The following is a 14,047-nucleotide window of genomic DNA, read 5'->3' on the forward strand; positions in this document are numbered from 1 at the left end:
TTCCTTCCTTCCTTCCTTCCTTCCTTCCTTCCTTCCTTCCTTCCTTCCTTCCTTTCTTTCTCCCTTTCTTTCCCTTTTTTGGGGCAGGGGCTATGGTGTACAAACTCACCAGAGAGACAGAGAGGGAAAGTGAGTCATCTGGCATGACTTTCAAGTCGCCAGGTCTGGGACTTGAACTGTGAGGTTGGTTATGTGGGATCCAGTGCCTTAGCCTCCACAACACCTGCTCGCCCTGCATTTGATATTTCAAAGCATGTGGAAGTTAAAACAGAGCTCATGCTCTGGGTGCCAGAGCTGTCCCTTCATTCTTGAGATACTGTCCTCAGCCCCTTCCTAAGAACTCTATGGGACTTGTTTTAGGGGAGACTTGTAACTTCTGGGGGCTAATTAGGATCTGAGAGAAGCAAGGCAGGGGGAAGTAGATGTTTATAGAAGGCAACAAAGCCTCAAGAGACCTCTGCTTGTAGAAGTGGGCTGAGGCTGCAGTTACCCATCCACTTCCTTCTCATGTACATTAAGCACCATGGAAAGAGCCTTCCTTTCTGCTGAACAGAGCCTGAAATGCTTTGCTTAATTGCCATCATTCTGTATTCAAAGCTACTTGTTGTGTATCGATTCTGTACAGATTTTCTTCTGGTTGTGAACACAGTGATGAATAAGATAGACTCAGTTCTTACTCTCAGGGAGCTCACATTCTAGTGCAGGAAAAAGATAAATGAATGAAGTATGAACAGGGATTACAGTATTACAAGTATTACAGAAGAAGATGGTCTGGTTGCCTATGTGCTAGGCATTGAACTGATACTGAGGAGGCCAAACAGGAAAAGTAAGAGGTCGTGTCCTCATAGAGCTTACAGTCTGGCTGGTCTTGTGCAGACTTCCTGACATAATGTATTTCAAAGGGGTGTGATACATGGGCTGGTTCCATGGCACAGTGCACACTGCTCAAGAGAAGCCAGTTCCCACATGGAAACTGAGGTTCAATTTCCTGCACTAGTCAAGGAACATGCCAGGCATGTGTGTGAATGCCCAAGATCTCAGAGTTGGAGGAAAAGGGCTGCAGTGTGACCAGACCCTGTGGAGGGTGTTCTCTCTCTCTTACTTGCACACGAATGTGCACATGCTCTATCATGAGTAAACAAACCAAAAACATTTGATTCAATAATGCTTATGTGCCGCTATTGTTGAAGCATAACCTGTACAAGGCTATCTTTCTTGTTAGAAAATAACTTGAGGGCAGAGGCTACTCCCTTGGAGACATTATCTTATACACACACACATGCTTACAAAATACTTTTAAAAAGTTGCTAAAGGGACCATCAGATGGCATATGGTGACACTGCTGGACTCCCATGTAGTTGACCATGGTTCAAGTTCCAGACCCAGAGGGGCTTAAAATGCATGCCGAACATGCATATGTGCATGCTAAGATCCCAAGAGGAGAATGAAGGAGAAGGGATTGTGGTGTGGCCATTCCCCCTGGGGGATAATTTCTCACTTTATGTCTCTCTGTTGAGCACAAGCGCCCTATAGCAAAAATCTCTCTCTTTAAAAAAAAAAAAAGTTGCTAAAGTTAAGTTGGATCAAAGTTTACTGGTTTTTAGCCTATGTAAAAGGCTCACACAAAGGTAAGATGCTCTTTCCTAACAGTGCTAGGAGAAAGGCCACTCTCAGGCAGCCATGATGGCCATGGTAGAAGGAAGTGGTGGGGAATAATATTGATAATTACTGCCCAAAGGCACCACATGGACCACTTAGGTCACAGCTATAGTCTCAGAGTCCCTTAAGGAAGAACGGAGGTTGTTTAATGGAGGTCTGTTCTAAAGATATGTCTACCACATGCAAAGACCAAGTAACCTCAAAGAGAATTTTATTATGCTCTTGGAAACAAAGACTTGCAACTTCATAAAACATCAGAGAAGTCAATGCACATTAACTCATGTGCTACGCCTTCCATGGTAAAAGCCTGACAGCATTCCAGGAACAGGAAGCTGGGGCAAATTTTAGGTCAGAGAACTGTATGGTCAAAGAACTCAACCCAAGGATCTTTTGAACAAATTAGAATGTCTAGGTGCTATCATTCAACATGTTAGTCTAGATATTGACAAAGATGGTAAATTTTGTGGTAGTCATATGGTCCTTCCTAGAGTGGCCCTTCCAAGGCCACATTAAAAAGTGTGGTCCAGGGGCTAGTAGGAAGTGTAGTGGTTGAGGCACTGGACTCCCCTGTGGCTGACCACAGTTTGAGTCCCGAACCCGGTGGCTTGACACTTGCGTGGGGAGTGTGTGTCCAAAATCCTACGAGGAGAATGGAGGAGAAGGGATTGTGGTGTGGCCATCCCCCCTGGGGGGTGATTTCTCACTTTCTGTCTCTCTGTCTCTTTCTATCTCTCCAGCAAATGTACGCACCCTATAGCAAAAATCTCTAAAAATAAAAGAAATTATGGTCCAGATTAGATCTTCAGTTCCAATTCCTGCAGCACTAAATCAGGCCGTAAATGGAGCAGTGTAGCAACAATCACAGAGATCATTTGAGGACTTACTCTTTGTTAAAAACCTTTCAATGAGTATAAACTTGGAGTTAATATAATACACTGTTATTTATATCTGTACATCACCTGTGGTATCTATATGGTCATATTATAGCAGGTATAGTTACAATACTTACTGTTCAATAAATACCTGTTGACTGAGTTTATGAAAAAATAATTATAGTAGTTAAATAATAGTAATAAAAATTAATTTTATGCCTATGAAGCTTTCAGGGAGAAAAGAAATGGATATGTGACAGAGAAGCAAATGACATTTTTATAGAAACCTTTGAAACCATTTAGTTTAATTTCTATATTTACAAGTAAAGAAACTAAGGCCTATACAGTTTAAGTTATTTACTCAAAGTCATGGGAAATGATAGGTGAGGCTTTGAAGCCAGTTTCTAGTTATATGCATTTTTTAAAATAAATCATGCTCAAATTCAAGACTAATAAAAAAAGTCTTCATTTTGTTTTCTGTAAAATTGTAATGTCTAATTATATAGATTAAATAGATGAGAACTGACAATTGTTGAGAAGGCTTATCCATCCCTGCTTGATGTCATGTAAAGTCTGTTTACAATTATCAACTTTTTTTTTTTAGGTTTTTGCCATAGGGCGTGTGTGCTCATTGGAGAGGGAAAGTGAGCAGTCACTCCCCAGGGAGGGTGGCCACACCGCAGTCCCTTCTCCATTCTCCTCTCAGGATTCTGAGAATACGTATGTATTGCTGGATGTGATTTTTAAGTTGTTGGGTCAGAGACTCAAATGACAGTCAGCCATGTTGGAAACCAGCATGTGAACCACCATGCTACCTGCTGGCCCCTCTAACTGCCAACATTTTGCTATGCTGTACAGTAACCGATTTCCTTTACGGTTGCTCAGAGACCTTTTAAGAAAACGCGTGTTGCTATCACATCTCGTCCACAACTTGGAAAGAACCTCTTTTGATATTTATTTCTGTGCCTTGATTGCTACTAAATGCAGAGCTATTTTATAACAATATACTTCCTTGGGATTAAATTTTCCTTCGTCTTTCTAGAAGTTTTCTTGATCTAACTTTTAAAACTTTATTTCAATAGTTCTGTGAATTTATGGTGAACCATTTCAAATTCTTTCTAAAAATAGGTTGGATACAAAAGTTAGAGAAGTAAGCAATCCTTTAATAATTTCATCAATAACATACTTCTAGGGAGAGCTTTAACATCGGAAAAGTGCTAATCTCTCAGAAGTAATCACTCAGCCTAGAGCCTTCGGATCATGTTACACTGCCCTCAAAGTAGAGTCCAGGGTTGGAGACTTAGCTTCCATGATTATAGTTTACAACAAATGCAGCAAAAAAGTTAGCATAAATGTATTGGAAAATTTTAATGGATACCATCCCATTGCAAAACACTGAAATCAGTAGATATTTTAGATGGAAACTGGAAATGTACTCAGATGTTTTATAATTTCAAAATTGTAATGTTTCAAAATTCCAACCAAAGAAGGAACTGGAATCAATTATGATGGGTGTGTGCAGTGGTGCTTTATATTTTATGTAAATAACTTAAAATCTGAAATGCATAATAAAAGTTCAATATATTTCACAATATATTGTGAAATTGTTGTCCCCAAGGCTTAATGGTTAATAGAGCCAGATCCCATATGACTGACTGTGTGGTTAAAATCCCAGCCCTGGTGGCTTGAAAATCATGCCTAGTACATGTAATTTTCACAAAATAAGCCACCAGTCTCTGATCTGTGTACTGCTTTGCTTCTGCTGGGGTCTTGGCATCTGGGTAAAAGAACCACTTACCCAAGAATGAATCACGGGAATTATCTCAGAGTACATGCAACTACATGTGTAATTTTATTTTAAAAATCCAATAAAGCTTATAATTTCTAAATAAACACATCTTTAGAAATGCAATCACAGGCACCAGCAGTTGGCGTAATGACTATGTCACTGGATTCCCATGTAGTCAACTGCAGTTGCAGTTCGAGTCCCGGACCTGGTGGCTTAAACTCATGCCAGGCACATGTGCATGCACGCCCAAGATCCTGAGAGGAGAGTGGAGGAGAAGGGATTGCAGCGTTGCCATCACCCCTGGAAGGTGATTTCTCGCTTTTTGTCTCTCTGTCTCTCTCTGTTTTTCTGGTGAGCATATGTGTCCTATAGAAAAACTCTCTTAAAAAAAAATGAAATGCAATCACAACACATGGTAAATTCCTGGAAGATAAGCTTTCCTGTGCTTATCTGACATACTTTTCCTTATTTTTAATTTAGTCTATTATTTCTGCCTCTTATTCAACAAATGATTGGTTCTAAGAAGTTAGGATAAGAGCAATGGTGTTGAATTGATGCATTTAAGAATATTTATGGCCATTTCATTTTAAAATATCAATGACTCCTGCTCCATTTTCAAATTTTAGTAAACCCTCATAAACAGGGGGAAATATTTGCAAGTCCAAGAAATTCCTCATTAAAACTGTCTCTTGGGGTTGGCAGGCAATATGGGAGCTAAGGTGCTAGATCCCACATAGCTGATTGAATGGTTCAAGTATTAGACCTGGAGGTTTGAAAATCAAGCCAGGCACATGTGCAAAAAACCCTGAGAGGAGAATGAAAGAGAAGGGAATACAGTGTGGTCATGCCCCAGGGTGGGTAATTTCTCACTTCCCCTCTGTCTCGTTTTGGCAAGTGCAAGTGCTCTATAGCAAAAACAAAACAAAAACCAAAAATACTTCCTCTTGAACTGCTTTTTCACTGACTTATCTTTCAGCAGGTTTTTTTTTTCCCTCACTTTATGATGTAGATAAACATGCCTGATCAAAACCAAGTGTAGTTTCAATCAGTTTTTTTATACAAGAAAATAGATCATTTATAAACATGTAGCACAAATCCGTCTATTAAAGTATTCTGTCTGTAAAGAAGATCTGGGTATATAGATATTCTATCAAGGTACTCTTAAAAGAGAGAGATACTACTGTGAAAACTTATAGTACTAATTACTTTGGTGTTCTAAAATGAAAGTTCATTAAAATAGACAGGACATATTAACCAAGTGCATACAAAGGAATAGTCCCAAGATAGATGGTGTTACTCTAATAAGCCAGTTAAGAGCCCCCTAGACAGAGACTGGGAAAAGTTAGAATGGAATTTTCTTTAAAGACTCTTATGTAAGGATGAGGGCTGTGACAACACAGAGTAGAGACCAAAATGAACAAGTTCTGATAAACAGTTCTCATCAGCATCTCAGTTATTCTTGCTTCCCTTTCCATGTTCAAGGCTCTCACTGGTGATTTCTTATTTAAATATCTGTTACCAATGCTTCTGCAAGGCCCCAAGTAACAAGAGAAGACCTCTCCCTCCTGAAAAACAGTTTCAAACGATCTGAAAATAAAATTCCCTCCCTAGCAGAATTTCATAAGGGCAGTGACTCTCAATTTCCCTAGAGAAAAAGCACACTCTTCTCAAAGAATATGTTGCATGGAGCCTCCCCTTTAACCTCACTTTACCCTGTTTCTTCATGAACCCATCCTGGCGTTCAATGAGCTGACTGTGGTTTCCATGAAATAATTTTACAAAACCTCTGTCTCTCTAATCACTCATGATGCTGAAAGATAAACCATCATTTTTCCCAGGTCACCTAAAGGTAAAGACATTTTCAACAGCAAGTGTGCATGCTGCTGGTCGAAATCAATGCTTTATAATTGGGATCAGGATGCTATTAAGATTTGAAGGCAGCATTCTAAGAGGTCCCTCTTGTTTGCAGTTGGCAGAATATCAGCTCTTTCAGTACAAGCAATGAGTTGCACTAGCCTCAAACTAATTACCTCCATCCTGCCTCTACTCCATTCTTCATACTCCCAGGTGCCTACTCCAACCTCTCAGGGGGAGAAGATAAGCAGATGGATGTGAGAAGTTACATAGGACCTTGAGCAGCCCCTAGCTCTGAGAGCAATCGGTTAATACCCTTGAAGCTAGTTAGACCCTTAGTAAATGGTTCCAAACTCAAGCAGATGGTTTATTTACCCCAATAGTGCTGTTCAACATTTATATGACTCCACATAAGAGGCTAAAATCTTGAAATTGGAGAATTGCTGTTCTCTGGTATATTCGATTTAACATTTTATGATTTTACTCTGTAACTAGTATCTTTCTTCATAATAAAGAGCTTGGCCTGATTCTATTTTTCATCATTGGTCGAATGACCCAAAGAGATGGCAGTACATGTGGTTAACCCTCATCGAGGACTTGAATCTGTTTTCATTTTACAGCCAAGAAAGCAGACGGTTAATTGAAGCTGTTGCAAGTCATCCGAGGGCAAACTTACAATTCCTACCCCACAAAGTAAGCCAGTTATTGCAGCTCAGTTTGAAGCTTTATCTTCTTGAACGATAACAAAATTACTATTGCAAAAACTCATTTGAATGAAACATTTATTTCTGCACAGATTTTTAAATTGCTTTTTCTATTTCTGACTTTTTTCTAAACACTATAAGGTCAACTTCAAATGGATGATTATGGAACACTCTTGCCAGAATGTTTCTCATTGTCCCTTTATCACATTTAGTATCCCTCAGATATTTATCTTCCACTCCTTCCTTTCCTCTCTACTACTTCTCTTCCCTTTCACCACTTATCTTCTCAAACCATGAATGCTATTTCTCTGAATAAAAAAGCAACTTTAAAGGCTGATGTCTGGGCCAACTGGTGGTATGTTAAGGCAGCTGGATCCTATAAGGCTGACTGCACAGCGCAAGTCCCAGACCAGCAGTTTGACAAACATGCCAGGCACCACGCATACCCAAAACCTAGAAAGAACGGAGAAATGGAGAAAAAGAGATTGTAGTGTGACCATCCCCCTTTGAATATGCTTTTTCATTTTCTGTCTCTCTCTCTCTCCTCTTCCTCCTCCTGACCCCCTGTTGAGAGCACAAGTCCCTCTGGCAAAAACAAAACAAAACAAAACCTGCTATCTTGTCTACATCTTCCTACATCCTTTATACTATTGTTATCTCCCTCATCAGGGGTTGGAGTTGGGCTTTTTCTCTTTTTTTTCCTTTTTTTTGGAGAGGTTTTTGCTATAGGGCGTGTGCGCTCACCAGACAGACAGAGACAGAGAGACAGAAAGTGAGAAATCACCCCCCAGGGGGGATGGCCACGCTGCAATCTCTTCTCCATTCTCCTCTTGGGGTCTTGGGCATGCACGCACATGCACCCGGTGTGAGTTTAAGCCACCGGGTCCGGGACGCGAACGACGGTCGACTACGTGGGAGTCCAGCGACATAGCCATTATGCTAACTGCTGGTCCCGAGTTGGACTTTTGTAATTCCAGAGAGAATGTGAATTGCCTCTCTGGGCTGTACATATATCACTACTCTGTACTGCAATAGCAATTTTTCCAATCCACAGTCTAAGCTCGGAAGGAGGAAGTAGTCATAGGAAATAGCGTGGGAAACAGAATCAACGAAATGCAGTTTTATACTTATTCACCTGAGGACATTCCTAAGTTCCAAGCATTCCTGTTGGTAGCCACATTATCCTGGCTTGTTGGGAGAGGTTCCATCTGTCTGGCTACTGAAAAGTTTATAAGCATTTTTCCCTTTCCTAGACATAGGGTGGAAGTCAGAAATCTCATATGTTTTTTTTTTTTTTAAGAAGTTTTTGCTGTAGGGCACATGCACTCACCAGAGAGAGAGCGAGACAGCGACAGTGAGAGGAGAGAGAGAGAGACAGAGACAGTGAGAGGGAAAGTGAGAAATCACCCTGCAGTCCCTGGGGGATGGCCACTCTGTAATCCCTTCTCCTTCATTCTCTCCCCGGGATCTTGGGCACACACACATATGTGCCCAGCATGAGTTTCAAGCCACCAAGTCTGGGACTCAAACTGTGGTCAGTTAAGTGTGAGTCCAGCAACGTAACCACTATATCCCATCTCGTATACCACTTTTTTTTTTTTTTTTTTGGAGAGATTTTCACTGTAGGGCGCATGCGCTCGCCAGACAGACAGAGAGAGACATAGAGACAGAAAGCGACAAATCACCCCCCAGGGGGGATGGTCACGCCGCAATCCCTTCTCCTCCATTCTCTTCTCGGGATCTTGGGCACGCATGCACACGCGCCTGGCGTGAGTTTTAAGCCACCGGGTCCGGGACACGAACCGCGGTCGACTACGTGGGAGTCCAGCGACATAGCCATTACGCTAACTGCTGGTTCCCTTGTATACCACTTTTAAATACAAATTTACAGATAAGCCCTTGAAAAACATACACATGACACCTAAGTATAAGGTATTTCTCTTTTATCTTTGGTAATCAATTGGAGTTTGTTTTTACCTGAATGTCTTAACTGCATAAACAATGTGAGAACACAGGTGATGTATGAACAGAGAACCAGAGTCTAATGCCACTGAGTATGAACTCTCTCTTTGCTTGCCCATTTGAAGCCATGGGTTGAGTTGTGTTCTCCTCTTCCCCTACTCAATAAATTCATATGTTTATACCCTCACCCCCAGTACCTCAGAATGTGATTTTATTTGGAGACAGAACTTTGGAAACAGGTGCAGAGAAAATGCCATGTGAACAAGAAGATGGCTGTCTACAGCCAAGGATAGATTCTTCCCTCACAGTCCTCTATAGGTACCAACCCAGTCAACACTTTGATTTTGGACTTCTAGCTTCCAAAACTATGAGAAAATAAATTTTTGTAGTTTAAGCCACTCAGTGTTTGGTACTTTTCAAAGCAGCCCTACTCAACTAACATTGCTCCCTACTTTTTCTCCCAGAAACAAAAGTTTCAATTTTTGATACACTTCAACTGTTCTTTGTTGATGAAGAAACATGTATCTATAGGGATTTCATATTGGATTTCTTAACTTTAGAGAAAAAAAAATAAAAAACTTAGCAGCTCTTTAAATGACAATGTCCAGGATTTCATAATAAAATTCATAAAGCAGCAAGAGCTCTTGAGAATAATCTGCATATCCAAGCAGAGACAATTATTAGGAAGACTACTTGTGTATTTCCCAATTCTCAGTAGTAGTCCACAAGTTGTAACTCTTGGGCCATTTTTGAAAAATAAAAAAATTTGAATTTGAACTATACATTGCTGTGTATCATGAAGCTAATTACAAATTGATAAATCTCTGTTTCTGTTCTCTTCCAATTATTGCTTTAGATCCTGATTTTGTTGGAGAAAATTCAAGATAAATAATGCAGAAATCTTCAAACAGCTGGCCTGAAAGAGAACTTTTGACTCTCCTATTATAAAGGGTAGAACTAGGATGAATTGGCCAACATTACAAATGAGTAGATTTCAACTCAAAACAAAGAAAACTTTTTTTTGGAGAGGTTTTTCGCTATAGGGCGCGTGCGCTCACCAGACAGACAGAGAGAGACATAGAAACAGAAAGCGAGAAATCACCCCCCAGAGGGGATGGTCACGCTGCAATCCCTTCTCCTCCATTCTCCTCTTGGGATCTTGGGCACGCACGCACACGCGCCCAGCGTGAGTTTTAAGCCACCGGGTCCGGGACGCGAACTGCGGTCGACTACATGGGAGTCCAGCGACATAGCCATTACGCTAACTGCTGGTTCCCAAAACAAAGAAAACTTTTAAACGGAGCGATGATGTGATAGAACTGGCTACTGTAGATCTTCAATGTTAGTTACTGGCATCATTTTAAGCATTAAACCATCTACCTGTAGAGCTTTGTTAGAGGAAAACAAATCCAAGCAGTGATTGGATTAAATTATATTGACCATACATCCTTTTCCATCTAAAATTTATGGCTCTATGAACCCTATAGGAATGTCACACAACTCTTCTCAACGAATGCAAAGTTCCTTCTTTCATATCGTTGATACCCTTTTGTCTTTGATGTGCTATGTAATTTATTTAATTAATATATATTTAGTGGGTTGTTGGAAAAAGTCATGACATTTTTTCTTTGTTTTTCTACACAAAAATACATCATGACTTTGCTGACCACCTAATCGATGAAACAGGGATAAGATATCACTATCATCACTCACAGCTCATGTATATCAAGTTCAAGGCAGAGCTCAGGTCAGAATTTTTTTCCTTGATACTTCCTTTATGAGTCTAAAATAAAATGTCTATTACAATACTGACTCTGAATGACCAATTGTAGTAATAAAAAAAACTACTTTAAAAATCTTACTAGTCCTTGGAATTCTTTTCTACAGAACTAAAAATAATAAGAGACCACAAGATAATCAAATACTAACCTCCTTCATTTTTTCCAGTTCATTCTGTAAAGCTTGCTTTGCAATTTCAACTTCTATGAGCTGTTGCCTCAGTTTCTCATTTTCATCTTCTGTTGTTGTTCTCTTTTCTTCCACATTTTCCAACTCATGATGAAGTCTTACAGATACATCCTTTGCAACCTAAAGTGAAGTGTTTATAGTAAAATATCATTAAAACACTATAATAAATGCACTACATTTTTAATCATACTGAGAGTATTACGAGGTGATATTGAGGACCAGCCAGTGGTGTGTTGGTTAATGTAGCTGGTTCCCACACAGCTGACTACATGGTTTGAGTTCCTACCTGGTGGCTTGAAAAAACATGCCAGAATTATGTGCATATATGCCCAAAATCTTGGGAGGAGAGTGGAGGAGAAGAGATTGAAGCATGGCCATCTCCTGTGGGGAGTGGGTGCTCTCTCTCTCTCTCTCTCTCTTGCACACATAATTGATAGCAAATAAAAAAAATTTAAACAACTGATATCCATATAGTGCTAACCACATGCCAGAGAGTGTTCCAAATGTTTTATATATAAGCTATTCACAATAGGAAGTATTTAACCCTAACGACAGTATCCAATATAGGTATTATTATTATTCCTATTTTATAGATGGAGAAGCTAGGTTTCAGAAAAGTGAAGTATTATGCTCAAATGACACAGCTAACAAGTAACCAGAAATTCTGGCTCTAGACTTTGTTTCTTTAAATTATACGTGGTGGTGAGACCAGCAGATGGGGTAATAGTTACATTGCTAGACTCCCACATGACTGATCATGGTTCAAGTCATGGAGGACTTGACCTGGAGGCTTGAAACTCATTTTGGGCATGCCCAGAATCCTGAGAGGAGGAGAAGGGATTGTGGCATGGCCATCCCTGACAGGGAGACTTCTCACTTTCTGTCTCTCCAGTGAACACACGTGCCCTATAGCAAAAATCTCTCTTTAAAAAAAATTCTACATGGTGGTAATAAATGCTCCAATACCTTCTGTCACTATGTAGAGAAATTTCACATATTTCCTCTAATGCTACAATAAAACTATAAAGTAGAGGCTTCCATTTTCATTTATGATAAAAAATGGAGAAAGAAGTTTTACAAGTGAGGAGTAGGGCTTGAATTCTGGTCTTATAAGTAGAATTCCAGATGCTTAATTTTAGGAAATATCTTAGTCCTTGAGATTTTTTTTCTTTTTTGAGTAATAGTGTGCATTTTGCCCCACATTTTGAAATTATCCTGGGCATTTTAGGGTTTGAATAAAAAGAAGGAGCGATCTAGTATAAAGGTGCAAGACACAGGCTGGCTTTAGACTGGATTCCAGGTCTACACCCTTCATCTCTGCAAAATGTGCAGCTTCTGCATCTGTAAGATAATGCCATTAATCCCTACCTTACGGAGTTTTTTCCTTGTAAATCAATGAAACAATACTGTGTGTAGTAATGCTTGCCACAATGCCTGATGGATAATAAGCACTCAACAAATGTTAGGAAAAGAAAATAAAAAGGTAGTACAATAGCCATCACAAAATATTTTCTCAAAACTTTCTCTGAAGCCAATATAGGATATTACATTTGATTTTTCTGAATTGATGGAGTTAATACAATTAAAATACAGTTATTTGATTGTCTAAGGAGATGAACTTTTTATATGGCTTACATTGTCAATGAATCTGCCTAAGTCAAACTGAAATGAAGGGATCACACCTGTCTAAAAACCACACTTCATGGTTGGATTTCTCCGCTGGGAGCGACTTGGAAGGAGCGACTTGGAAGGAGCGACTTCACTTGAAGAATGAGCCTCATTTACTTACTGCCCTCTACCCTTACTTCTCCAGACAGGCACAAGTTGGACAGTTCTCCTTAAGGGAGTTACCAAAGTGGTTAAGTACAGAGAGGAAAGAGTCCTTGGAGAAGGGGTTGAGGACAGAGACTGCAGAGAGAAATACTAACAATGATCTCTTTCAGTGCTGTTCTTATTCTGAGTTTCAACTCCTCAGGAGGAATCCTCGCCGCCCTGGCCTAGAGAACTATCCTATGCGCCTTCACTCCGCAGACTGACTCTGGAGGCCCAGTCAAGGCCGGAGCCTTAGCTCCCTGGCTCCCTTACTCCAGGGAGCGAGGCGCCCTCTTCCCACCACCTCTGGAAAAGCCAGTTACTACCCGGAGACCAGCGAGCGTGTTCTCTGCCATGTTCTCCACACACCGGGCTCTTTAAACCCACCTGTCAGTTCTTCCTCGTCCAGGACCCTGACATTTTGTGGTCATCGCTGCGAAACTTAGTGTCCCTAGGACTCTTGGCCAGTCACCACCGAAGGCCTCTCAGCATCGAGAGCCCTTGGACCCAGCCCCCACCCACCGCTCCTGCCCCTGCCCCTGCCCCTGGGCCTGCGCCTGCCCCTGCCCCTGCCCCGCGCGGTGTGGAGTCCCCGCGCCGCAGACCTTGAGGTCTTGCTCCAGGCTGCGCAGCAACTCGCCGTCTATCTCCCCAGTCTGCGCGTAGCGGAGCCTTTTGCGCTCGGCTTTGCGGAGGCGGTACTGCAGGATCCGGCAGTTTTTGTTGGCTCTCTCCAACTCGTGGCGCATTTCCTGCAGTTGACAGGCATCCTCCTCGAAGAAAGTGTCCCTCATCTCGTCCATCTCGGTTCTCAGCTCATCGATCTCGTTCTGAGGAAGTGACAGGCCGAGAGTCAAAATCAGCCTCTTCCCCAGCCCCTGTGACCTACCGCGTGCACTCCCCATCTCAACTCCAAATGCTCAGCTTTATTGCCCCTATCCCCGAGGAGACTGGAGTGACAGGAGCGGAATGAAGGAGAACTAGACAGACACGTTAGGCCTTCACTCGCTCTTACTCTAGGTCTCTCCATGCAAAAGTGGGGCAAACCATGATAATCAGAGAACTGAAGGCCCAATTTTATATTTAAATGAAAACCTAACGTCAATAATATCAGGTTTTGTTTCAAACCCATACAAGGCCTACGAACCCCCGCCCCTATTGCCTGTTCTTTAAAGCTCCCTAACAGGTTAGCGGCTTCTCACCCGGCCAGGACACGCCCTAATCCTCGGAGGCCCGCGCCGCGCCTCCCCTCCCCCAGTCGGCACCCCGAGCTCCTCACCTTGAGAGTCTCATTCTCCTCTCGTAGCTTCTCCATCTCCTCCTGCATTTCTTCCTGTTCCTGGAGCTGCTGCGGGTGCGGCTGCGACGAAGGGGGAGCCGCCGCCTGCATGCCCCCGCCGCTGGGGCCGCCCTCTGCGCCCTGCCGG

At 41.6% G+C, this 14,047-nt stretch overlaps 1 protein-coding gene across 1 annotated transcript in view; it reads right to left on the reverse strand.

Moving 5' to 3' along the window:
- Nucleotides 1-14,047, reverse strand: part of MTCL3 (MTCL family member 3) — a gene marked incomplete in the record, with an annotated part of 52,171 nt that overhangs the window by 37,905 nt on the left and 219 nt on the right. Inside the window, 3 exon segments of the mRNA XM_027770228.1 lie at nt 10,770-10,928; nt 13,226-13,450; nt 13,900-14,020. Coding sequence (XP_027626029.1) covers nt 10,770-10,928; nt 13,226-13,450; nt 13,900-14,020 — 505 coding nt within the window.

Source organism: Tupaia chinensis, unplaced genomic scaffold, assembly GCF_000334495.1.
Source record: "Tupaia chinensis unplaced genomic scaffold, TupChi_1.0 Scaffold000117_2, whole genome shotgun sequence".
NCBI classification, from domain to species: domain Eukaryota; kingdom Metazoa; phylum Chordata; class Mammalia; order Scandentia; family Tupaiidae; genus Tupaia; species Tupaia belangeri.